The sequence below is a fragment of the Argopecten irradians genome, chromosome 1 (genome assembly GCF_041381155.1).
Source record: "Argopecten irradians isolate NY chromosome 1, Ai_NY, whole genome shotgun sequence".
Lineage (NCBI taxonomy): Eukaryota > Metazoa > Mollusca > Bivalvia > Pectinida > Pectinidae > Argopecten > Argopecten irradians.
Window position 1 is genome coordinate 45,024,747 of NC_091134.1, and position 27,885 is coordinate 45,052,631.

General features: G+C 34.7%; 3 protein-coding genes across 4 annotated transcripts in view; all 3 read right to left on the reverse strand.

The window, feature by feature from the left end:
• The window catches only part of LOC138329631 (golgin subfamily A member 6-like protein 7), a 32,060-nt gene extending 31,674 nt beyond the window's left edge, over positions 1 to 386 (reverse strand). For both annotated transcript variants that reach the window (XM_069276736.1, XM_069276746.1), the window contains exon 1: positions 334 to 386. The gene's annotated coding sequence lies outside the window, so the exon portion shown is untranslated. The remainder of the gene's footprint in view (positions 1 to 333) is intronic.
• A 1,769-nt stretch (positions 387 to 2,155) lies between these two features.
• On the reverse strand, positions 2,156 to 7,807 carry LOC138310597 (adenosine receptor A3-like). Its single transcript, XM_069251867.1, has 2 exons — positions 6,673 to 7,807; positions 2,156 to 2,421 (listed from the first exon to the last, which is right to left on the reverse strand). The coding sequence occupies exons 1-2, from the start codon at positions 7,487 to 7,489 to the stop codon at positions 2,225 to 2,227; spliced, it is 1,014 nt and encodes a 337-aa protein (XP_069107968.1). The 5' UTR covers positions 7,490 to 7,807; the 3' UTR covers positions 2,156 to 2,224.
• A 7,398-nt stretch (positions 7,808 to 15,205) lies between these two features.
• LOC138329639 (BTB/POZ domain-containing protein 10-like) lies at positions 15,206 to 27,663 on the reverse strand. The gene is made up of 10 exons (XM_069276759.1): positions 27,581 to 27,663; positions 26,252 to 26,437; positions 25,588 to 26,013; positions 24,969 to 25,071; positions 24,337 to 24,457; positions 20,439 to 20,536; positions 19,906 to 20,005; positions 16,928 to 17,038; positions 16,662 to 16,715; positions 15,206 to 16,296 (listed from the first exon to the last, which is right to left on the reverse strand). The coding sequence occupies exons 2-10, from the start codon at positions 26,368 to 26,370 to the stop codon at positions 16,034 to 16,036; spliced, it is 1,395 nt and encodes a 464-aa protein (XP_069132860.1). The 5' UTR covers positions 26,371 to 26,437; positions 27,581 to 27,663; the 3' UTR covers positions 15,206 to 16,033.
• Positions 27,664 to 27,885: the final 222 nt, after the last annotated feature.

The following is a 27,885-nucleotide window of genomic DNA, read 5'->3' on the forward strand; positions in this document are numbered from 1 at the left end:
GAGGTGGTTTAGTAAAAAGTCGTCTGCATCTGGCTTTGGAAAAAATAAAATATCATACCCCTACTATATGAACAATAGTAGAGATAGGATATTTTATTTTTCCAAAACCAGATGCAGACGCCTGTGGCTGATCTGAATGCCTCGATACTGCTACAATGAACTACGTACACTATTTCCCAGGTGGTTCCAATCTAGTATAGTTCTAGTGAACTAAATCTAGTATAGTTCTAGTGAACTAAATCTAGTATAGTTCTAGTGAACTTTACTAGTATATAGAATTACTCTACATTACTCTACACATATGGATCCGATCACTGTAATAATCTTACTCACATTATGTTGTTTACGGTATGCGTTTCATTTTTACCGCCATCGCTGGTCTAAGCTTAATAAGTGCGCATGTCAGTAACATCGGAACATCTCGAACACTTCTACCATCAAGTAAGAAAAAAGGTAAGGCATTCCGATTTCCTTGTCCCTTCTAATTCTAAAACAAGCACAAGTTCCGGATTTCATAAATTATATTGTCGATGTTATTTCCCCTTGGGCATAATCAGCTTCTTAATTCACTACCAAAAACAGAAGCAGACGATTTAGTATTTTTCTCCGGTTACAGAATTTACTTTTTTACACTATTACCACCATTGAAAAGTTTGAGCTTCTAATTTTACTTCAAGTTAAAAACATAGAAAAAAAATTAATTGCACCCCCCAATAATTCCGTGGCAGTATAGTATATCAAGGACGTATATATATCTCACTTATAAATCCTTGAGTATATGAAATGAAGTAAGCAAACCCAATATTGTTCAAATGATGAGTATTGTTTATGCTCTGTCGGCGGAGGAGCATCTTTAAATTGGTCCCCAAATTGCGTGTCCAATATCTCATTAAGCAGAAACCCACACATACATGTAAACATAATATTTCTGCATTAAGCAATTGTTTTTCTCGTTTAAAAATAACACTAGGGATTGTTTTCGACATTTTTGAAGTAACGACATATCTAATACATAACGCGGGTCGTCTTATGTTTCCCACTGTCATCCTAATTATCTCTGTTACATTAGTTGACTATCACTTTAATTACATCACTGCGCTATACGACAATACACCAAATGAATCTTCACTGTCAACTTTGATCAAGCAGACAATCCTGTATTTGTTTTGGTGTTATGACCTCATCTTAGGCCATCGATATATATTCCTATGTTATTATTGTTCTTTGGAAACTTTTTTATTCTGTTCTGAAAAAGTAGTGGGCCTTACCAGTACCTTTCCGAAACAGCTTTTCATTTTTGAAATGGGAATGTGAAACAAGATCGATAATTTTGTACTGTCGCAAAATTTATTAACTTAAAGTTAATGCTAAATTCACCATCACCTTCTGAACATTAAATTCAAATAAATAAAATGTTTATTTTTATAACGCGGGTCGTCTTATGTTTCCCGCCGTCGTACTAAATAACGCGCGGTATTTGAATATCACTGCGCCAGACGGAAAAGTAGCGAAATGACTCTCCGCTCACGGTTTTCATATATTACGCAGGAAATCTTGCATGTGTTTGGTGTAATCTCATCTTTGTTAATCGGTATATATTTTCTGATGATAATAATGGTTTTAAGAAAGCTTTATATTTTGCTCCGAAAAGGTTGTGGGCCTTTAATTATAAGGTCCACCCCGGTCCCGATTTCTCGAACAAACTTAAGTCAAAAACTTATTTAAAGTCTATAATTTTCAGTTAATTAAAGTTACATAAGAAGAAAAACTTAAGTTTTGACTTAAATCTGCACTTAAGTTTCGTAATCGGGGCTGGACTATCTCATAGTGAAAATGGAGGCAGCAGAACAGAACAGGAAATTTATTTCTATAATGTAGGCCTACATCAAAAGAGCCGTATAACGGTACAGTGTGGTTGGCTATGTGTCTTGAACTTGGGCGTTGCTTTTTCTATAGCGTTCTCCAAAGAAAGGAAATCTTTGCAGACCTGTGATTGCTTCAGATTTTTTTTCTGTTGAACTGCCTTCAGATTTACTATGATATAGTCCAGAGGTGGATAAAACGTCAGTAACCCCTGGAGTATCGAGGATGCACATTACGGAGAGTACAACAAAGTGGGTATATTTTATATCATTTATTCATAAATGAACGGAAATATATTAAGACACAATAGCCTAAATATCAAACACCACATATTAAAAATAGTTTATAAAAATGACAACGTTTAATAATTATCGGATCTAGAGCAGTCCATAAATCGCCGGAATGCCTTGCGGACCATAGGGATCTTGTATGCGTAGATAATGGGATTGGCCAAGCTGTTGAGGTAAAGAGGGCATGATATATACAGGAGTAATGTCCCCTGTGTTCCCACATCCAAGTCATCCAGAACACCAAACAACACACAAGGCACGTATATACCTACAAAGAGAAAATCAAAGACGAAGTTAAGAAAATGTCATTATTTGTTGACTTAGCAAAATAGAGATTCAAAGATTGCTTCTTGATTTTAATCTTATATAGAACCTTTAGAAATCAGAGAAAGTCAAAAAGCCTTTCTTTATATTGTGTCTAAATGAAGCTTTATCATGAACAAAACCTTCTCTAGAATTTATTTGAAGGAAACTAGTTCTTAGATTCATTGGCTTCCCCCCCCCCCTTTTATTGTCACACTTTTTTTAAGGAAGGGGAAGGAAGCTCGTTCATAATTTCACTTTAAACTCTCTGTGAAGTATAATAGAAGTTAGCTTGGATCCTAAATTCAGTGATTTTCTCTAAGAAACTTATTGGTATGTAGATTTCTGTTCTAAAATCGTTGATTATATATATATACTTCATTTGAAGAAAACTGTTCTTTTTTATATTTTGTAGGGATGTATGAAGTTAGTTAGTTTCTAAATATGTTGCGTTTTTAGACTTTATAGATAAGTTAGATTCTAAAATTGATTTTCTACAGAAATTGTTAGAGGGAAACTCCAAAGTTCAGATTTTTTTTCTAATCTTCTCCTAAACCCGATAACTAATTTCTGTACACACACGCTCCTCTTCAGTCAACGTCTAGAGTAAAAGTCGTTGATTTTAGAACCTAGTGTCATCAATTCTCAGACTTTCCATAAAGAAATTGTGCATAAAGGGGAGTTAGCGACTAATTTCAACTTTCAACTGCGCGGCGTATTTCCTAAAACGTTCAAGCACATAATGTCAAATCTTAAATAGGCCTAGTCAAAATTCAATACACAGGATTTTATGTACTACCTAAAAAAAATCTCTTAAAAGATCAATTTGTTTATGTCTTAGCGAGACAATATTAATTCATTTTTTTATGTTACACAACCATGTGCCGATGGTGTGAAGCCGGTGTATTCAGATCGAGTAGGGTTGCATAATGTTTTGACGACACAATTATCATTTCTAAATGCAAGCAGCTTTAAATAGAAAAATTACCATGTTAAGAACGCTTTATAATCATTAAAATACATCGTAAAACTTATCTCAGCCATTCTAAACCGTAATTTTTTTCCGGGGTAGACACCCGGACCCCCCAAACACCAAAATCTCGCGCTTTCGGGCGCTCGCAAATTCATCAAAACTCATTTAAGCTATTCTAAATCGTAATATTTTTCCTAGAGGAGGCCCCGGACCCCCCCCCAAACACCAAAATCCCGCGCTTTCGGGCGCTCGCAAAATCATCAAAATACATTGTAAAACCTCATCTCAGCCATTCTAAATTACTATATTTTTTCCGGGGGTCACCCTCAGACACCTAAAACACTAAAATCTCGCGCCTTCGGCGCTCACACGCTAATCTGGCCAATTTGCGTATTCGTTAATATCCTTTTATAGCGACCCCACTGTCTATAAATGTGTACAAGGATTAAATTTACTGATATATGAAAAATGTACATAAAACATATATGGTTGGGAGTTGAATTAATCTCCTCCTGTATGTGCGGCGGCGGGGGGGGGGGGGGTGTTACAAAATATTGAGGACCTTTGCCCCCCCCATTACGTTCCATCTTCCTACGCCACTATACCATACTTAAGATAGGTGAATTTTAGCAACCATGACTTTCTTACGTATTTGTGAAGCCGCGATGTAACATTGGACAACAGGAAAATGACGTTATGGTGACAAATATATTCGGTTTTTTTCCTAAATGACTTCTTTATAGATGTATCTGTTAGTTGGTCACATATTTGAAATTTGTGAGTCTTTCCGATTCGTTAAGTATATGATGCTCCATAGTTTAAAGCATGACTAAAATGATACACCGCGAAATATGTATTACGCGACATATCACCACTAGGTCTATCTTACGTCGCGTGAATATCAAATATACTCGTTTAGCTATTTTCTTTCACGTTTTATTCCTCTTATCTTTAAAATCAATTAAGAAACATTTTATAGCTTGAAGCTCTTTAGTATGAAATAAGAATTTCTTTGTCATGTTTTGGTACACCTTGATGTAATATGTAGAACATACTATAAAAAAAAATAAAAAATAAATGCATAAACATAATTTTTTCCATATCATCTTCAACCTTTCATAATAGTTTAAAGACATTTTCAATGGACCTTTGACTTCTTTCTCCGGTTTAAATACTTAGAAGTTTCTTTGATGTAGAACACAATGTCAAACGACACACTTTGTCGTTAAAATTGTCTTTCCTATAGTTCTAAAATAGATTCTGCCACACCACGTGTCTGAGATTCACATGCGATCAATAATTTTGAGTTCTTGTCGACATGACAGGTAGTTGTTAATTACAGGTAGTTGTAAATGTCACTCTGGACTCTGCCCAGTTTGATTGGAAATACATGATTGTACACTCCTATATCACTTACCGGATATTTCATTTCTTCACCACGCGCATAAACAGATATATGTCCGTGAACATTACGTAATTCTGAAACCCTATAAGATATGTGATGCTGATTTACTGATTTGTTTTTTGGGGTTTTTTTTTGCGTCTTGAACGATATGTTCAAAGCATAACATGAAACGTGATAAATTAAAGGCCCACTACCTTTCCGAAACGGCTTTTAATTTTTAAAATGGAAATGTAAAACAAGATCGATAATTTTGTAGAGTCTTAAAAATTATTAACTTACCGTTAATACTACTTTATCATCACCTTCTGAACGATTTGATTAAAATAAATAAAATGTTTATTTTCATAACGCGGGTCGTATTATGTTTCCCGCCGTCGTCCTAAATACCGCGCGGTAGTTGACTATCACTGCGACAGACGGCAAAACAGCAAATTAACTCTCCACTGTTTTCATATATTACGCATGAAATCTTGCATATGTTTGGTGTCGTAACCTTATTTTAGGTCATCGGTATGCATTTTCTGATGTTATTAATGTTTTTAAGAAACCTTTATATTTTGCTCCGGAAAGGTAATGGGCCTTTAAGACTCTATTTTTTTTATTTCTAGAAAACAAAAGTGGAGATGAAATCCCTTTTCCAAGTGGCATGCTTTAAATAATCTAATGGTCACCCTGAATAAAGGTTGTATAATTATATTAAGAATATCATATATAGCAAACGCTTTCAATATTTCTTGTCCAATATATCTTGATATTGCCAGTTTTTTTTCTCAATACCGTTTAAAACCTTATCGTATCGGTGATAATTCGTGAGTTGTTATGGCATTATTCAAATATCTTTTATACTATTATTTGTCGATTGTTGTTGGAAACACGATAATTCACTATAGTTGTATGTAAACACTATCACTTGATTAGAATAAAACCGACTTTGGTCAATGTACATTTATGTTCAGACTATCGCCAAGAATAAAACTATAACGCTTAAATTTATTATTGCACATATGAATCATCGTTATTCACTATGATCTCTTTTCGACGTTACATTATACATATGCAACTTTTAAAATATTCTACATAGGTTATGCTTACTTAAAAGTGATGCCCACATCGATATATTCTCAGGCCAATAAATCTTTCGTTTGGAGTAGCTTTTATTTCTACATTTTGATTTATTTGAAAATTCTTATTTACATTAAATAAGTACCTAACCTACACAAAATGATGTGAAATATTTTTAACCATTGTCATGTTCTCATCCCGTTTAATATGATTTCAACACCACAGGGTCCGATATTTTTTTTTACATCTACAACCCAACAGAATCGGGTTGGAATAACTGTATCATCTCGTTTGTATTCACCTTAAAGTTGTTTTAGAATTTATACCATACACTTCCCTTAAATTAAGATTTTTACGGCTTTTGATGTTAAAATATTTTTGAAAAGAACTTTTAACCACAAAAAACAGGAAACAAATTATATTTCAAGTACTTGGATGCTATTTTGCTATCGTTGGCAAAATAGGACAAAACGGTAACTTGACTTTAATATCTAATAAACCGTACTGTCGTTTATCTAAAATTACGACATTTCTAAGAATTTCCGATGAAACAGTGTCGTTTGAGCAAATACTCCATCCAGTTTCACAGTAAATACTGTAGGTACGCGTATATATTTTAACATAACGTTTTGATAAATAGACCAGTATGAACAGACTTGTCTTGTGTAAGTAGAGAATTAACCTTTGCTGTCATCAAAACGTTTGGAGTTATAATGTTACAGTCATATTATTGTGTTTAAAAATGTTAGAGTTATGAAGCTTGATAATACACTTACCGATAGGGGTATAGCAGAGGACGTTAATACCGATGATGAAGAGGATAATTTTTGTTGGTTTCCACCACAACGCCTTGACAGGATTTCGTGGTCTACATACACCGGGTCCTTGGACCTGTAGCATCCGCTCTCTGAAAATCTGGGTCTGTGAGTTCTTGGCCGAAGCAATTATCAGAATATGTATGTACATAGCACACAGCAAGACAAACCCAACCAGAACCAAGGAGAGGAGTACAATCAGATAGGTTCTACTGAACACGCCGAAATAGCCACAGTAATTACTCTCTTGTTTGGTATGCCATCCCGCAAGAGGAACCACGGCAAGAACGATGGTGAAACACCAGGCCACTATAGTGAATACTCGAGCCCTCTCCTCCTCGAATATCCTCCAGTAGATATAAGGAGCAGTTATCTTGACATACCTGTCAAATGTTAGAGCGAACAGATTGAACGACGAGTTAAATAGTATACAGTTCAACATGCTAAAGCGAAAAAGGCACTCGTAAAACATTTTGTAATGAATCAAGTTATAGCAAATGTTGTAAATGGTGAACAAACCGCATAACGCATCCGAAATAGCAAGGTTCTTTATGAACACATACGTAACATCCCAATTATGAGATTTACACGAGAGAATGTAAGCTGCGTAAGAGTTGAGGAGCAAAACCACCAAACCTAACACCGCCACGATGAGGTTCATCACTAGGTAAGTAAGAGTGATTTCGTATCCATTAACACCACTGTATAAAACTACATTGTACCATTGTGTCTCCGTAGCACTGTCCGACATCTGACTTCTGGCACTTGTGTTATCCATATTAATCCACTGTAAGTTACAAACATTAAAGTGAAAATATATTTGATGGATAAACCATTTGCCGCGTTCTTTTGACAGTTGAAACTGTAACCAGTAATTAAATGAACTAGCTTACAGCGATCCGACCACAGCGATTCAGCGATTTGTTACTTCTCAACGCCTTAAAGTGCCCATGTCCCCCATGCACACAGATCCAATGATTTTTTTGTTTGAAAATCTGTCCCGCTCATATTATTCAGTGTTCGAGCCTTTTGTACCAACTTTGAAAATGCGGATTTTGTCAACAAACACACCGGGTTTCCCATTTGACTCCAAGTGTCTCCGCCACAAACTGAACACGACCTTCCTAGCTATGACTACAAAGCTTCGTACTACTTATTTAATCCACAGACAGATGTGACTTTCCTAACCATAATTACCTCGTCATCCAGATTATGTGACGGTTGGAAGCTAGGCGACCACTGTGAAGTGATCCCTAATTCAGCTTATATCCTATCTCTTCTGATTGCGAGACTTATACATCTATATATAAGATGATAAAATCAATGCGAGCAATATCTATTACAGATGAGAATTAAACTCGCTGTCGCCGGATCATTGTAACACCTACGAAATTAGAAATGTTACTGCTGTATAACACACCTAGCTTATTCATAAAATGTATCTACAAATTCAATACTAGACAAACAGTGTGAATTTGAAGTCGACGTTACTAAGATGAATATTGATCCGTTATCAATTTCATGACAGTATCAAGTATAAGAAATGTTTATTGGTTTGAGAAAAAATACTGAAAACTAATATCAATGTCCCTTTATTTCGAGACGCTTTTCTGTAATAAGTTTCGTATTCCTCGTATAACATGGCATCAGAATACGAAGACATTAGATATGTCTTATCGTTTATCTGTACGTCATCATCCTGAATTTTAGATTGAATGACCGTTTTTACTGATATTTGGAACAAGCAAACCCAACATTATTAATATAAAAACTTTTCATAGTTCCAAAGTCAATATCCGTATATAAAGCAAACCTCTTGATATTACTATCTTTATTATTTTCAGTATTACGAGTATAACATGAAAATAAGAATGGAGCTACAGTCGTGCGACATAAGAATTCGTCACTGTTGTTTTTTCTCTATATATTCTACGTATTTTTACTTTCTTATATAAATTTTCCTGATCTGATTTATTGATAGATTTTCGCCAAATTTGGCACTTAATTTCAGCTCATAATATTTTCAAAATTTTCCAATGCTTCATTTTCAAAATATCATTATTTTGGTGCACCGTTTAATTTTGATGACGTCATTTCCTTCTTTGTTCTTAACAAAATGGCAACGAAATAGTTTTGCTTTAACGGATAATTATGCAAAGATTGTGAGCTGACAATGTAGACAATTTTCTGTAAGTAAGTCAAATTTGGTTGAAATCCATCATTAGATGAGATCAGGAAAAGTCAAAGAAAAAAGGTAAAAATACATAGAATATATTGTGAAAAACAACAGAGACGAATACTAATGTCCCATGACTGTATTTGAATTTAAACAGCACGAGAATCCTGACATTGTGTCACATTGGCAAACTTTTTCCCTCTTCTAACATGAAGGTCACAAGGGTCTCAGAGTAAAATCTACAGAATCGAATTACCTAATTAAGATATCACTAACACAAATGACTTGTATTAACGGTCCTCTCTGATTGCGGTCAGGCAAGTCGTCACTCCCTTTATCCTCATGTTAACTTCATAGCAAAACAAAAACTCCTGTATTGATCTATACTGTGATACGTTAATAAAGTTACTTTACATATCCATGTGTATAGAAACCGATTGTTTTATTTGAAATATATTAGGATGGTATACAAATTTACACATATATAGATTATATTCCGTTCATTATTTACAATGTAAGTTGCATTCGTAAGTGGACACGTACATATTTCAGCTGATGATGTTGACATGTCACAGTCATCCCTAGATTGAAAATGTCGGTGAGACACCTGCAACTCGCAACATTAGACGTCCATCATTGCTACAGCTTCAGCGAAACATCATTCATGAGGTAATTAATACGAAGCCTTTGGAAAGACCCCCGACTTTAACGATTATCGCCTTGATGACATATTATGAATGGTCTTTGTTTATTATACGCCCCCTGTTGGGATTGTCGTCTTCATCTGTCATTGATACTGACCTAAATCGCTTTCTTCTCTGAGTAATTTTATCATTCAGTTCAATATGCACTGGTTTCTTAGCGATTCCCATTCTCGATATTCAAGGGGTTACTATCACTGTCGTGGATATTACGACAAGGATAAGGACCCCTGGAATAGCGAGGACGAGCAATTACATGTTATAAACGTATTCATTTTTCGTAGCATATGATTTTGCAATTTTGTCTGGTAAACTGTATGCTAGGGGCTCTTTTTGTGACTTCGTCATATTCGTTGTGAACAGTACACGTGCACGCAGAATTGTTCAAAATGGTTTTATTCTTTCATCTTGAATACAAATATACATATTCGATACGATTTGTAATTTCCTAGAGACTTTATTACTTATAGTACCTGTACTTAGCAAAACAGCGAATAAAATATTTATGTCAAAGCTCTGACGTTCCTAAAATTGTTTTGGTTGAAATAAATTGTTAACGAGACTTTTAGAAAGGTCGACATCGTGATCTTAACAAACATGTCCTTTGCGATATGTTCGTGTCTTTGACTAGCATTTAGAAACACGAGACTCGAAACATCCATCGCCTCCGATGTTTTGAATTCGAGATTACGTCGTTATGTTCACGACTACCTAAAGGTGGGGGTGATAATTTCAAACTACGGCATAGCTTCTGTGTTTAGCAGTAATATTCAGATCTAGTACTAAACTTTTTTTTAAAGAAGAAAAAAGAGGCAGGCCCAATTGCCTGAGTACCTTGGCAATAATCATATATGAAATTAATAAGATATAGTGTCATGGTAGCAATCTTCGATTTGGGATAAACCAGAGATGTAACAACACTTTCTCGGAACCATGTCAGGATCATTTCATGCAAGTTTCAGCCAAATAGTACCGGTAAAACTTTAAAAGAAGTTCAAAATGTGTTTTCAGGAGGAGAGCTATAACGGCCATCTTGGACTTTGGATCAACACGAAAAATAACAACACTTTGTCGGGACCATGTCAGGATAATTTTATGCAAGTTTCAGCCAAACCGCAACGATAGAACTTGAGAAGAAGTTCAAAATGTGTTTTCAAGTTGGCGGCTGTGGCGGCCATCTTGGATATCGGATCGACCCGAAAAATAACAACACTTTGTCTGGACCATGTCAGGATCATTTTATGAAAGTTTCAGCTAAATTGCACAGGTAGAACTTGAGAAGAAGTTCAAAATGTGTACGGCGCACGGCGGACGACGACGGACGAAACATGACGACTATAGGTCATCCTGACCCAGATGACCTAAAAATACAAACTATATTTGTTTACGGTAATAATCAAACTTCCATTAACAACTTGTTTAGTATTAGTATTTGCTTTAAACGAAACCATAGCGATATTTATAAGTTACAAGTTTCAACTGCTACAGTTTCATAACTGATGATGTCTTAACAGTTAATCTGAGCAAAATCTGAGCATATAGGTATATAGTTTTCACTTAAAAATTACTTTCAGTATTATTTTGAGCTTGAAATGAAAAGACATAACCAAACTCCAAGATTTATCAAAAAGATATTTATTGATGCATCGATCTGGCAAATTCTTCAAAATATCTAAGAAAAACTGTAAAATATTTGCTTACATCTTAGATAAGTTGTGCGACAAAAATCTGCTGGTACATAAAAATTACCGGATTACACCTCAATAACATTTCTTTACATTGCTTTAAACAAAATAATCACATATACACAATTTCAATAAATATTTCTATCCATATCACCTGGACATGAATGACAGCAGTATCCTTATTCCTAGTAACATTAAACAAAGGAAGTATCTTTGGAGAAATTGACAGTCAAAATGTCCCATAAACATGAACACAATTATTCAAAATTCTTAGACCTCATCGTTCTTACTCAGACAGCACAGAAAATGCAAGCCGGCATTTGAATAACACTTCAATATACTACATCATATAATTACAATACACCAGTGGTATTATTTGTTTTAAAACGAAAAACAAACTAACAAAAGTGTATATAAGAGTGAATCATAACTTAACATTGTTACCTTAAGCCTACTACCCAAATACTACAAATGTGTGATGCATTGTACATGCAGTTTGCTTGTTTTTTTTAGTTGAACTCAGAAAACCGAGTGATGTAAAAACAGAGTTTATTTTAATAGACTTAAAAATTATATCAAAAGAGTCAGAATCACTGGGAACTATTATTTCTTGTGTTTTGGAATGTTTGAAGAAATCTATAGTTAACTTGTTTATTATTTGTAACACATCCCCATATAAATACTTATTTACCCATTGGAATTGCATGATAGATAAGACAATGTATTAATTTTACACTGTCTTGGTACACAATTATATCCATTATTTGATTGCAACAGTCACAAATGCCATCATCCACAACGAGAGTAAATTTCACACAGAACTTAAATTTTGAATGTCTGGTGTTCTAGTTTAATGCGTATTGAGTGCTATGTAAAAATAGCATCATACGCATATCATATACATAACATGCGACGCAGATCTTTGCATTTCCGACTATAAAACAAATCCCACTAAATGAATCATAAACCTGTAATACCATCAACACCTTTGACAAATTGAACTTTTGCTTATTTGATCTATATACATATGTATTAACTTGTAATAAAATTGTATGACCCTGGCTGACATCAAAGGTTTTAATTAGGAAGTCGACAAATCAAAATACAGTGTGTATTTTCAGTAAAATCAACCTCTTATCCATTTTAATCCATGGGCAATGGCATAACATTTAGACATTTCTTGACATCTATTTTTTTTTACAAATAAAGAAAACATATCTCAGATATTACAGATCGCATTCTTCTAGATTTTACTTATCATTACACTTAATAAAATATCATAATGTGCGTATTAGTTTTTTAAATACATTTTAAGCAATTCAATAGCTTTCAAAATAATATTTAACATGAATACACAAAAATTAAAACAATATCATACATCCAATCATGTCAAGCATAAAGATAAGGATTTTGTTTCATTACTAGTGTACACAACCAACAAAAGCTTCCAGTTACCAAGAACCAGCCACTTTTTGCAACAAACATATGATATCCCATACTACAAATTACTGAAGATCAAATTATTTTCAGATGCAGATTATTTAGGCATTGACCGCAAGCAATCTAATTTTTCAGAACCTATTTTGAAAAGAAATGTGTAGGTGGAGTTGGCCGTTTAAAATAGATACCAATCGAATAAACCTAAATTTATAATTGTGAATCATAGCCTTAAGAAATTAGTCATGAAAAGTGATATATTTAGTCTTTGAAAAGATAATTTGGTTATCAGTTGTATAAATGACAACAAAATGATTCAAAATACACATTCTGTGTCTCACTATACTGACAATATCACATGTTTAAACAAACAGTTGTCGTTCTCACATCATCAACGCTTACAAAATCTATTCATATGACAATTACATATGCAAAATATCCAAAATACAAAATATGTCTGAATTTCTCTCCTCAATAAATATGTAATGTATACCAGCCAAAGGATGTGCCACACAGGTGCATAGTTATCACATTTCTAGCTGGTCATCACAAGGCATAGCTTTCACCAAGCCAATACAAAAATGTAAATGATTTTACATAATGTTATTTAACTCCTCTGTAAAGCACTTAGAACTTGGTCGACCAGCATATTTCAATAATACACCCAGTTAAAACTCAAACGCCAAGCATTATTATCTCTTCTATAATAGGTGTTTTACTTTAAAAGATATTAATATATGACTGTCATACCTGTTGAATATCAAAATAATATTTATAGGAAGTTTAACAGGAAGTTATCTCTTTCTGACAGAACTGGTACTTGTAGCTATAATAGGAAATACTTCTTCAATTTGTACTGTGACCGGAAAAAAATCCTTCAGTACTGTTATCAAAACCATTAATTAAACCTGTATAACAATTAAAGGAATAAAACAATTTGGAAAAAAAATATCCAGGATGTCCTAAAATCTTTATGATATAAAGGTGATATATGTATATTGATATATTACTTTGGTTTATGTTACTCAAATCTAACCATGCCAATCTAAATACTGTATCCATATTGTAAATGAATATAACACAAGTGCAAATCATTAAACCGACAATATACCCTGTTTGAATTACCAGCACTAATATGGCAGTTTAGACGGTTTTTTAACTAGGGTTTCAACAAACTTATCAAAGAATCACACAGCACCAGTGCTGCAGGATCTCCATATTACTATGTACAAAAGTGTAACACTGCAGTTTCTTTTAGTAAAATTTATAAATTGATAGTTGGGGTCGTTGTACTGGTTAGGTAGGTCAGAGACAATGTTAGATCTAATTATATCACCTTAGATGTTGACATTGACTTTAGAAGAGTATGTATATTACAAGGTATATAGTACTCCATATATGAAATGGGAAAGGACAACTGGAATTTATAGAGCTTTTCATCTTATGTCGTGCCATAAAAGTCTACCTTAGAAATCAGAATCAGTATCATTCTATCATCATTGAAATTTTCAGAATAAACAGAAAGGTTTCATAATATCAATAATATAACTTGAAACATGATATACAAATGGCAAAGATATGAAATCATATATATGGATTTCTCAAAATGCATATTCATTAAAATATTTGAAGTATACTTCAAGCATAATGAAAATATCATGTTTAATTATAAATTATACTTTGTAAACATGAATGTAAGAAGCAAATATTAGGAATTGTATGCAGTTGTCAAGACTTTGGATATATAATGTATAATTATATATAATTACTACTACAGTGTATATATGTCACCAAAACCAAGTAGATATATTCAAGATGATTTGTTCAAATGCAGCAAGATTTAACTACCTGTTGATATTTACATATTTTAGGCAGTAGTTTTAATTTTGACTTTTTTAAAACTAATTACATGTTTTCTGCAGGAAAATCGAACTATTATTTCTGTATACACTTTATTTTTACATTATTTCATAACCTATCTCTGCTTACTAGTAATCATTTTATTAAGAGGTGAGGAAAGCAATGTACAGAGACGATCTATACAATTCACAGCCATTTTGAGCTTCATCATGCTTTGATGAATAAACAAAAGGTTTATAACAAATTATATACATAACACATACATACACACACTAGTGTTTATATATATTAGCTTTAATACCAACAGGTCAAAAACTGGCCATTTTGTTATAAATTTGTTTCTGAAGCCAATATTTTCTTTATTTACATTGCTAATCAATGAAATCAACTTCAAGCTTTAATATTGGAATCTCAGATTTCTACAATCGATATTTGGTGCATAATAGATTTTATAACAATCAATGATGATTTTTAATGCGAGTAATTAAGAACACAATAAATGGTTTAGTGATAATTTTGCCAGAAGGTCATCAGTTTTAAATATCAATACATATTTTGTTAACAGAAAGGGTTAAGTATTATCGTTTTTATGTCAGACAAATGTCTTTAAAACGTTTAATATAATATAACTGTTATAATGTATTGAGAAATACACCTGATAATGGGTATGATACAAGTGTTTTACAAATATTTATAAATCCTGATGATCTCAGTTGGATTTTGTGTTGTTGTTCATATCGTTCTTTTCAAATCTTGAAAAAGAAAATAACTTTCCTTTATACACAGTCACCATCCCATGGTTATGAACTATTGTCTGGCGCCAAAGATAGCACTGAATGTTCAAATAACTTGATATGCACATAGAACTTTTCTTTTAATGTGATCAAGCATTGCTAACCAATGACCTTAAAAGGTTAAAATTTCTCAATCCATGTAAGATTTGCTGAAGGCGAGAAACAATTACAATTAGCACAATATAATCACAACACTTCTTGACACCATGCTCACGATCAGGCTTCCATGGAAAAACATTGCTGGTTTCATAGAAGTAATTCTTAAGCTTGCGCTATTAAAGCACCATAATAATGTATGGTGGAAGTATTTTAAAATCAAAATGGTGCATTTGGCAATATATTTCTTAAATGCTTCAATTGAAGAAAAAAAAATCATATTTTGATTAAATATCGCAATCAGCATGATTATCATTGATCATATTAACTGCATATAACAAAATTTTACATGCTATCCTGCTACAAAAGTCAATAGGATATCATCTAATTGATAATTTCTTTCTTGTCCCTTTGATTAGTTTGAGCAAGTATTTGTGAAAGCAGTGCACAAGCCCAGTAGAACATGTGACGTAGGGTGATAGTATACCAGTACAGGCTTTGCTATGGAATACATTGGCGTCCTGACCTACATCATCAACCTTGGGTTGTATTAATGTCAAATGCCCTGGGTCCTCATTCTGCGTCCCCCTCAGGAGGGATTTGGACCCCGGGGTAGGGCTCTGAGGGGGAGGGTTGGGGAGGAATAACGTTGATGCTTCCATCTTGCAGGTGCTGTTGCTGGACCAATCCTTGGTCTTGGATTGTATCTGCTGCGGCTGCGGCCAGATTGGTGATTGACTTGCTCTTGACACACTGAAAATCCACATGTCGACTCCTGGCTTCCTCTTTCTCCCATGACATCCGAATAAATGGTCGCTGCACATAGTTGTATATCACTGTAATTCCAATCAAAATTCTGTTAGTGAAGTTATACTGCCTTGAAATTTCCAAACAATATTTCATAGAATATGCAATCACAATCATTAATGAAAATTTATTTTTCTACATATAGACACTAGTGGGAAAATACTTTAAAAATACTGAATATAGTTTTTACATTTATTAATAATAGTTTACGAAAATACACTTGTCAAATCAATACATTATCATATACTCAAGTTTATGGCAAAACCATCAGATCATATTATCAGTAACGCCAAAACAATATTATTTATTATATTGCAAATATTAAACTCAAAATATATAACATGGGCGTAATCATTTGGGTATTTTTTTGTAGCTTGCTTCTCATTTGACCTACCCTCTGGTCTGCCACCTGGCCGTTTCCTTACTTTCTCCTTGTAGGTAGGGTACCCTGAAACCAGCAGAACATGTGATAAAGGATACAAATGAACGAAAATATTTGAAAGGCTTCAGCATCATTAAAACCACAGATCTTAACCATACAAATTTGCTCCTCTTTTAATGTTTCTTAGACTAACAACATGTTTTAATATTCACTTTCTTACATCTTATAATTTTGCACATTGTTTCAGAAGGGAACTTATTAATTTTCTTGTTACACACCTTCAATGCCAAGCCGTATCTTTTTCAGTCCTCGTTCCTTCAGTACCTGCTTGGCAACATCTCTATTTTCTATGTATTTGAAAAACCTATACATGGAAGTGCTGTAGATAACTGGAATAAAAATTACAGGTAACAATATGAATTACCGGTATTATAAATGACAAACAAATAAATACCGGTATTAGTATGTAATCAGTTAACACATAGAAAAGTCAAATCTATCTAATGAATCACAAAATACCAAATAAACAGGATATTTTGCGGGAATGCTTTTATTATTTTGTGGAACATTTTAGTTGCTGCAAATGTTTTTTATCCAGAAGTGCTAAAACAACTGTGATTGTCTCTTTTTACGGTAAGCTACGTCTGGATTAGACTCCTCCCTCAAATGTTGTAACATTCTGTTACGGCAGCCAATGAAAACTCTTGGAAGTTGCCTCGATTGGTTAGACTCGATGTGGTGTAGCGCAAACAATGTTGACTTCAAAGGGATATACTGATTTGACTTGGTCACACCTTTGTACCAAAGATTTGTTAGCATACACTTGGCGACAAAAAGGTTTCAAACATGTTTTTGAATTCAATCGTACCATATAACCATCGAAAAGCAATACCACCATATCTGGATAGCTTCGTAAAACGTTCCCTGTAACATACACGGTTGTAGCTGTATATATAAGGCCAACTTATATGTATGTTTAAAAGATATAAGGCTCCTATTTATCAATAAAATTATTAAACATTAGTGTATTTCACTCTAATTGGAGATTTGACGAAGAAAGAAGATATAAACAGCTCAGATTGGCCTAGAGTAAAACTATTTTAAAATAGGAGTATCCTTTCACGAACAGAAAAAATAGGGCCGGGGCTAAAAAATTAGGGACGGTAAAACAGACATATTTTTTTGGGTCTAATTTAGATGTTACATCCGGAAGCAAACATCCCATCTCTAATTGTTAGTTGTATGAATTGTACAGTGGACCCTCGATAATCCGGACACCTTCGTTCCCAGTCTAAACCGTCCGGATTACGAGTTTTCCGGACTGCCGAATTCCGTGCTCTTAGTCAATTAAATTGTCACGTACGAGTTACTGCCCTTGGCCTTGTAATCGATGACAGGCTTTTATATAATATACGTGTATTATAATCAATACTTCGTTTGTTATGTTTTATAGGTATTTATATATCATTACGTTAAGAATAATAAATAAACGTATTTCTTTTTCAAAATACTAAACCTAAAGCAATAGTTAATTGTATACCAAGTATGCATATAGCTACGTATCCAACTCTTGATCTGTCGTACAGCAAATTGCCTAAGTAACCAAAGATCAATATCATCTACGTTCTTGGCATCAAAAAAAAAATATGATAACAAATAGTTGTGAACACTTTAGGAACTCATATAATTGTTATTTTGTATAATGTGTGTTTTTAATGACAATCTCTACAAGTCTTTGCTTTCTGACTTACAGACGTGTGTAACAACCACGCGCCCGTTCACGTCTAACTTCGTGCACAATGTCACACATCTTTATGGCATGTGCCGGGCGCCGTAGCCTTTATATCTTATACCACAGACGATGAATTCGAATAGATTTACATACATTTAAAATTCTTATTAATTTTGTAAGTATTATCTCACTTTATTGTACCTGATACTCATATCGATATATTCTGCATGCGAAACAAGTAAGGTATCTACAGCATACGTACCCGTACCCAAGCTCAAACTTCATGTTTAAAAAGCGTGTGGCTAAAAATATATATTGCGTATCTCAATTACAACACTGAAGTTTGATCTCCTATAGAAAACCAATGAACCGTTACATGACTGCATGTACCCGTGTGAAAGGTGTTCAGGTAAACGCCCGTGGCTATGACCTGGCAGACGTCGTTATGACAACACACTCATGATCAGTGTCAAATGATAGTGTGTATTGTACACATGAGTGAGATGGCCTTGGATTTTCTCAGCACGTGGCGACAACAAATTGTCCGGATTATTGCGGGAATTTATTAACGAAAATTACGTTCCATTCCCAAAATGGAGTTCCGGATTCGGAATACGAATTTCCGGACTAGTGAGTATAAATAACGTTACGGAAATCCGTTCCCTGACATTTCCGTCCGGATTGTGAGTTTTCCGGACTATCGGCGTCCGGATTATCGCGGGTCCACTGTAGTGATGTTTAAAAGTATGTCTGTGATGTTTAAAAGTATGCTTGTAAATATGTAGATTTCTATTCAAACCTATGATAAGTTATGCTAAAAACACTCCATTGTAGTTCAAGAAAGCATAATATGACGTTTGGAATATACATGTACATGTATAAAGGAACGACTCTCTAGCTCATGCGATTTCAAATAAAACAGTATTATTAAGTTAAGATACCAAATACCAAATTTCAACTCACTTTAACCTGTGACTATGGCTATGCACATGTAGGTCATGACTACATGTATGTAATGCTGTTTTTATTTTACGATTTTGTATGCCAAATTGTTGCGGTATTAATGATTGAAATTGCGTAAGTTTTTGAATGTGTAACAGCTATAACAGGTAAACTCCGCCCTCAGTTAGAGTATCGCTGATTACTAAACTCCGCCCACAGTTTGACTGACGCTATTCCCGAGCCGGTAAAGCGCATACGACTGGTTAAAACTATTCACGTGATTTGTGGTTTGAACGATCCGAAAGTCAAATCCGGACGCTTGAACGCATTTCACTGTAAAAATCCTAAAATTGTTGATTCGCGAAAATAATCATCTCAACAGTCTATTTTCTTCTTTACACATTTTATACAGAAATATTATAACACACAGATATTGTTTTGAATAGTTACGTTCATAACAAATACCTGGAATTTTCACAAGTGTTCCATATTAAATGTGTTTTGTTCAGATTTATAAAATGATACTACTTCTATTAAGCAAACATAACCAAGGAATTAGTGTCAAAGACATGAAGTGCTTACTTTGAGTGTATTCTTCTCCCATCTGCGGGGGATATTCCTCGTCCCAGTCTACAACATCATCTTCTACCAGTACTACAATGTGGCATTCTCTATCTCCAGTCTGTACGGAATAAAATAATATTTAAACCTCTAGCGTCATCTACTAGTACTATACAATGTGGCATTCTCTATCTCCAGTCTGTACGGAATAAAATAATATTTAAACCTCTAGCGTCCTCTACTAGTACTACAATGTGACATTCTCTATCTCCTGTCTGTACGGAATAAAATAGCATGTCAATATCTACTGCAAAACATTTCTTACCTTGAATTTTCTAAAAAAAATTTAGATTTTTTTCAGTGAAATAAAAACAACACTGAACCTTGATAATAACTCAGAATTTGTTTACATCCAGCCCAACACTCTATTCAGAAACACACTAGTCTAGTCTATATGTAATTATATTGTCTATTCTCTTATCTGCTCTGCAACAAGACTTAAACAAAATAATCTGACATGAAATCAGAGAGTCTTTAGGAACAGCATGATGTACCTGTGCTGAATGAACCATTTGTGGCATAATCATCTCCTCCAGGAAAATATCAAACTGTTGTCTAGCTCCTTCATTGGAAAGCTCATGTAAAAATCCTCCTGAAATATCAAAATATTTCCATCATTACTTGATAATAAGCGCATCCTTTGGATAATTCCTTATAATGAACTAGAAAGGTATATAAGTCTTAAATGCCCCTGCATGCTGCTACATGTAATGACATGTGACAAGGAGTGGGTAACACTCCATGCCCCCTTTTCATTATATTACTGAGGCATATAAATGCAAAATATGAGCCATCTTAATGGTATATATAGAACTATATGTTAATATTGATTCTACTGACGAGCTATTTCATATAATTTGTTTTCATTGTAAATACAACACTTAAATACAACTGTTTAATTTCAACTTCTTAGAAAAGTCTCTCTACTTTGTTACTTTAGCTGACCGATTCAACAACAAGTGATGTATAATTTTGAGTCAAAATCGTCTATAACAATGATATGGAAATAAAAACAAGAGGCCCATGGGCCTTAACGGTCATCTGACTCGTGGCACAAAACAACAAAGTCACAGTATAAAGTATTGGTTAACGATTAATATAAACAATACAAGGAACTCCTTATTTGAATATGTAAGTTTCTGAAAAAGGTAAATGTCATTTATTGAACAAACTTGGTAGCCCTTCATCCAAATATGGTCGAAACCCATTCAAGGATTAATATAAGGAGGAGTCAGATTTTAAAGCCAAATTTCAGCAAAGCTCCCATTTTGGACCACGGTCATACTATCCCCATGGGTCTTACCTCGGTCCTTTATAAAATATGATTGTCCTTACCTAAAGTTCCCCCTTCTGAATCAATTAAAACCACTATAGACCAATTTTCATAAAGATCGGAGACTGAAGCCTTAAAACAGGAAGTGGGCCAGCGGCCATCTTGGAATACCAAAATCTTTACGAAAATGTTTGCATGTTGTTCGGCATCAATTAAAACCCCTATAGACCAATTTTCATTGAAATCGGAGACTGAAACCTTAAAACAGGAAGTGGGCCAGCGGCCATCTTGGGATACCAAAATCTTTACGAAAATGTTTGCATGTTGTTTGGCATCAATTAAAACCCCTATAGACCAATTTTTATTGAGATCGAGACTGAAACCTTAAAACAGGAAGTGAGCCAGCTAAAATTAAGAAAATTTGCCCTTTTGGGGCCCCACCCCTCAGTTCCTAGGGTTCAGACCAGACCCATTTATATAAAATATAATTGTGTTTCCCAAATGATGTTTCACACCAAATACGGATAAAATTCATCCAAGGATGGAGGAGGAGTAGGATTTTAAAGCTAAAATTAAGAAAATTTCCCCATTTAGGGCCCCACCCCTCAGCCCCTAGGGGTCGGACCAGGCTAATTTGTAATATGATTTTCCTTCCCCAATGATGTTTCACAACAAATATGGATGAAATCCATCCAAGGATGAAGGAGGAGAAGGATTTTAAAGCTAAAATTAAGAAAATTTCCCCATTTGGGGCCCCACCCCTCAGCCCCTAGGGGTCGGACCAGGCTCATTTGTAATATGATTTTCCTTCCCCAATGATGTTTCACAACAAATATGGATGAAATCCATCCAAGGATGAAGGAGGAGAAGGATTTTAAAGCTAAAATTAAGAAAATTTCCCCATTTGGGGCCCCACCTCTCAGCCCCTAGGGGTCGAACCAGGCTCATTTATATCAAATATGATTGTCCGTCCCAAATAATGTTTCACATCAAATATGGATGAAATCCATCCAAGGATGAAGGAGGAGTAGGATTTTAAAGCTAAAATTAAGAAAATTTGCCCTTTGGGGGCCCAACCCCTCAGCCCCTAGGGGTTGGACCAAGCTCATTTATATAAAATATTATTGTCCGTCCCAAATAATGTTTCACACCAAATATGGATGAAATCCATCCAAGGATGAAGGAGAAGTAGGATTTTAAAGCTAAAATTAAGAAAATTTGCCTTTTTGGGGCCCTACCCCTCAGCCCCTAGGGGTCGGACCAGGCTCATTTATATAAAATATGATTGTCCATCCCAAATGATGTTTCACACCAAATATGGATGAAATCCATCCAAGGATGAAGGAGGAGTAGGATTTTAAAGCTAAAATTAAGAAAATTTGCCCTTTTGTGGCCCGCCCCTCTGACCCTAGGGGTCGGACCAGGCTCATTTATATAAAATATGATTGTCCTTCCCCAATGATGTTTCAAACCAAAAATGGATGAAATCCATCCAAGGATGAAGAAGAAGTAGGATTTTAAAGCTAAAATTAAGAAAATTTGCCCTTTTGTGGCCCCGCCCCTCAGCCCCTCCCCTAGGGGTCACACCTATCTCAAATATATAAAATATGATTGTCCTTCCCCAATGATGTTTCACACTAAATATGGATTAAATCCATCCAAGGATGAAAGAGGAGTAGGATTTTAAAGCTAAAATTAAGTAAATTTGCCCTTTTTTGGGCCCCATCCCTCAGCCCCTAGGGGTCGGACCAGGCTCATTTATATAAAATATGATTGTCCTTCCCCAATGATGTTTCAAACCAAATATGGATGAAATCCATCCAAGGATGAAGGAGGAGTAGGATTTTAAAGCTAAAATTAAGGAAATTTGCCCTTTTGTAGCCCCGCCCCTCTGACCCTAGGGGTCGGACCAGGCTCATTTATATAAAATATGATTGTCCATCCCAAATGATGTTTCACACCAAATATGGATGAAATCCATCCAAGGATGAAGGAGGAGTAGGATTTTAAAGCTAAAATTAAGAAAATTTGCCCTTTTGTGGCCCGCCCCTCTGACCCTAGGGGTCGGACCAGGCTAATTTATATAAAATATGATTGTCCTTCCCCAATGATGTTTCAAACCAGAAATGGATGAAATCCATCCAAGGATGAAGGAGAAGTAGGATTTTAAAGCTAAAATTAAGAAAATTTGCCCTTTTGTGGCCCCGCCCCTCAGCCCCTAGGGGTCACACCTATCTCAAATATATAAAATATGAATGTCCTTACCTAATGATGTTTCACACTAAATATGGATAAAATCCATCCAAGGATGAAGGAGGAGTAGGATTTTAAAGCTAAAATAAGAAAATTAGCCCTTTTGGGGCCCCACCCCTCAGCCCCTAGGGGTCGGACCAGGCTCATTTATATAAATATGATTGTCCTTCCCCAATGATGTTTCAAACCAAATATGGATGAAATCCATCCAAGGATGAAGGAGGAGTAGGATTTTAAAGCTAAAATTAAGAAAATTTGCCCTTTTGTGGCCCCGCCCCTCTGACCCTAGGGGTCGGACCAGGCTCATTTATATAAAATATGATTGTCCTTCCCCAATGATGTTTCAAACCGAATATGGATGAAATCCATCCAAGGATGAAGGAGAAGTAGGATTTTAAAGCTAAAATTAAGAAAATTTGCCCTTTTGTGGCCCCGCCCCTCTGACCCTAGGGGTCGGACCAGGCTCATTTATATAAAATATGATTGTCCTTCCCTAATGAAGTTTCACACCAAATATGGATGAAATCTATCCAAGGATGAAGGGGGAGTAGGATTTTAAAGCTTAAAATAAGAAAATTTGCCCTTTTGGTGCCCCAACCCTCAGCCCCTAGGGGTCGGACCAGGCTCATTTATATAAAATATGATTGTCCTTCCCTAATGATGCTTCAAACCAAATATGGATGAAATCCATCAAAGGATGAAGGAGGAGTAGGCTTTTGTATAAATAGTCTTACGCACGACGCACGGCGCACGGCGCACGGCGGACGGCAGACGGCGCAAGGCGCACGACGACGGACGAAACACGATGACAATAGGTCATCCTGACCTTCGGTCAGATGACCTAAAAATCTATGCATATGACTTACGAAGGTTTTGACATTTTATAGTTCCGGGCTCAAATGGAATCAGGAGATAGTCACACGCTTCCCGTAGATCCTGAACGGTGACACTCGGGGGACATCTTACACAACCAGTTTTGTAGTATTCCTATAAAATAAATCAAGACCTTTCAATTTAGCAAAGATTAATTTTTATCACTGCAATTTTATTCAAGAGTCCAGCTTTGATCCAATCCAATTAGAAAACTCAAAACTTATATTGTATCACTTTATAACAAAATTAAGGCATAGAAATTTCAAAACAAAACCTTCTGATTGTTCCAACTACCAATTTTCAAAAATCATAAAAAGGAAATTGTTTGTCAATGTTTGAATTGTTATATATATATAGGTTTTGATTTTCAAACACACATACAAAAGGTTTCCGAAAAAAGTTTGTCTGATTTATGCAAAACTTCAGCAGTCAAAATAATTGTTGGTATGATTTTTTTGAAGTCAATCATAAAGTTATGAAGCAGATTTCAAAAGAAATTGACAAAAGACAAAGTGACTGCAATATACTATCTTTTTTGTAGAATGTATACTGTATGTATTAAAAGAAAACTCTATGAGTCATGCACTGTTACATTCAAGTAAATAAGTAAATACTGCTATCTTACCAGAATTGACCGGAATACAGTTGCTGATATTCCTTCTGCTACCTCATATTCGCCTCTCTCATTAGGACGTGTTATATTGTTCTCCAATGAAGAAGTGAACATTCTGGAAATAAAAGGAAAATAAATATTAAATATTTAGTTCAAATGGCTTCCACTGATTAATGAAATTATATTACTTCCATTATTCCATTTTTAGTATACATGTATTTTTATAAAATAAATTGTAGCACAGTTGATTCCCTTGTATGTGTTTAGCTGTAGTTACTGTAGTGTATCAGAAACAGTATTATACTGGTATTTGGAATTTTAAGAAACAGTAATGAACACATCATAACCATCATTTATGGCCCATGGTTGCAAAAAAAAACCATTCCTGACAAAATTGAAATGAGGATAAAACGCAAATTCTCACTGAGACTGAGAGGTTGATAACAATTGTCAAAAGACTGGTCATAATTTATTATAATTATACAAGTGTTCACAAGGTCACAATATCAGAAACCTTGAATACTTAATTAGACATTTCCTTGATTGTATTTTTCTTTATAGCTATTAAATTGAAGATCTTAATAAAAAGTCTTAAAGTTGGGATGTTATACACAACCTAACACAAACTTACCTTCCTAACATAGTGTTGGGATGTTTTCTCAATAAATCTGGATCTACAACGAAGCGTGTTTCGTCCACCACCAGTGTCAGACGTTCTCCTGACACACGAGGACTGTTATTTCCAGGATTCATAATACCAGTTCCTTGGGCCTCACTCATATCAGGTGGGAAGGAAAAATTGGATACGTCATTTCTATATGACTGGAAGTAGTTGACTTGTCTGGCAGGCTGGGTATGGCATGGCACGCCCTGGTATACCCGGTGTCGGGCACCGACAGCGTTAGAGGGAAGAGATGGCCGACTCGTCATGACAAATTCCTCATCACCTGTACTCAAATGATGAACATCTCCATCTTCGTTACTACTAGTATTCTCCAAACTCAGGGTTCTTGCACGATTAACAAGGCAGGGTTTGGATTTTGGAGCCCCAAGAGAACTAAAACATATATCAAATAGTGCAAATTAAATGTATGGCAATCTGCCAGGAACTGCAAATTTATTTAATATCAAATAGTACAAAAATTATCAGCTGGTTTTTATGAAAGTAAGAAATGAGTAAGGAAATAAGTTATTAATAGTTAAGAAGTGAAGAAAGAACTTATTCCTGATTTGAACTCTTTCTAGAAATATTCTGGATTTGCCTTAAAATAAAACGCTATGAAGACTGCTGTTACCTGGTACGTTTAATACAGGTCTTCTTCCTGTCGTCCGTCTCGGAGTAATAATCAGTATCACTATCAGTGTTGCTGTCGTAATTGTGTCTATTGTGATGTCGATGTCTACGGTAAGCCATCCCACTATATGACGGGGATGACTACCAAATGGGCTCCATATCTGTGTCCAACCAATCAGTAGCTTATCTGTACAGACAAACAAATGAAAATGCAAATGAATTAAAAAAATAATAGCACTGCGAAGATGCAACATCATCATATATACACTTATTATAATCATATTCGTCAAGACATTTTAGTAGAGGAAGGTGTCCTCCTCGTATATACGTAGTCCTCAAGTAGTCCAAAACCAGCTTGGTGGCTGGAGGCTTGGACGTCCTCATATCAAAATTGCCCCACATCCCTGCTTCATTTTGTAGTGTGTACTGCTTTTAATATATATTGTATGTGTATATGTCAGTTAACCAGTGTTTATGTTGAGTTTACCTAGTATTTGTGCTAAATGTATTTTTTGTTTTTTTGTCTCACTTATTTTGCTTATTGTGCAAGTTTATGTTATCAATTTACGTTTATTTGGGGTGCAGTGTTATCCGTAATTTCATATTACCAACTGAGACATTTTAATTCAAGTGGAGCAATGCACAGCATTTACATGAATTTATGTGCTTGATGAATGGTCTATGCTTGTGATTCATAATAAATTTCTGTTCGGGCATTTAGCTTGTCTTGTCTTATTTGGACCAGGCTAGGGATTATAATTTTATATTTGTTCTTGTATATATATATATACGTACCAGTCACTAAAATCAAAGTGTGCCAATTTTCCCTTCTATTCGTACAGTGTTCGTGTATCGATAGGGAGTTATTAAACCGTAGTAAGAAATTGTGTTACTAGTTTTGTCTGGGTAATTACTAAGCGGTACTGTAGTATTTTATATCGACAGTCAGTGTCAAGTGACAGCGTTTGTTTACTTTTCGAACTGTGGAAAGCTAAAGCAGAAACACACTTCAATGACTTAATTATCTGAAGCCCTCATTACCTTTGTAGAACATAGAAAATAACAATTCTTATATTTTAATCAACAATAATATAGTTTTCCGTAATTAAGACTTCGGAAGACTTCTACTTAAAGCATCACGGATTGCATGCTCACTTGATGACTGGATGCATCATGTTACTGACAGCATCATGCATGGATAGTGGATATTCCCGGATGTAACAATCGAAACAACTGAAGATAGTTATAATCCGTGTAATCAAATTCAAAATCGTAATATATTGTCAAACAATTCTAAAACAAAGTTTATGAAATGTTAATAAATACTTACGGATTCAAGTTTAAATGCGACACAATGCAAATATTGACAGCAAGTGCTGCCATTGAATTTAGAATTGTGGGTAATTTCAGCATTAAAGGGAGGTAATACAAATCGATTTTTTTATAGGTTGCATACCACTATTGTGAAAGCACCGCAACTCATAATGATATTGCAAAGTTCGTTTAATTAAAACTAGACATAACGAAGAAATAATTTGACAATAAGACACGGTACGTATCATCAATTTTGACAGGAAAATCAAATTTAAATATAGCAAACAGAGATTTAAATAAATAATCTAAATATCTTGCAAT

Coding starts and splice junctions, on each gene's coding strand:
- LOC138310597 (XM_069251867.1), bottom strand. CDS start 7,489: ATGGATAACACAAGTGCCAGAAGTCAGATGTCGGACAGTGCTACGGAG. Junction 2,422..6,672: donor CCTCTGCTATACCCCTATCG/GTAAGTGTATTA, acceptor TTCTCTTTGTAG/GTATATACGTGCCTTGTGTG.
- LOC138329639 (XM_069276759.1), bottom strand. CDS start 26,370: ATGGCTTACCGTAGACATCGACATCACAATAGACACAATTACGACAGC. Junction 25,072..25,587: donor CCCAACACTATGTTAGGAAG/GTAAGTTTGTGT, acceptor TTTTATTTCCAG/AATGTTCACTTCTTCATTGG. Junction 16,716..16,927: donor GATACGGCTTGGCATTGAAG/GTGTGTAACAAG, acceptor TGCTGGTTTCAG/GGTACCCTACCTACAAGGAG.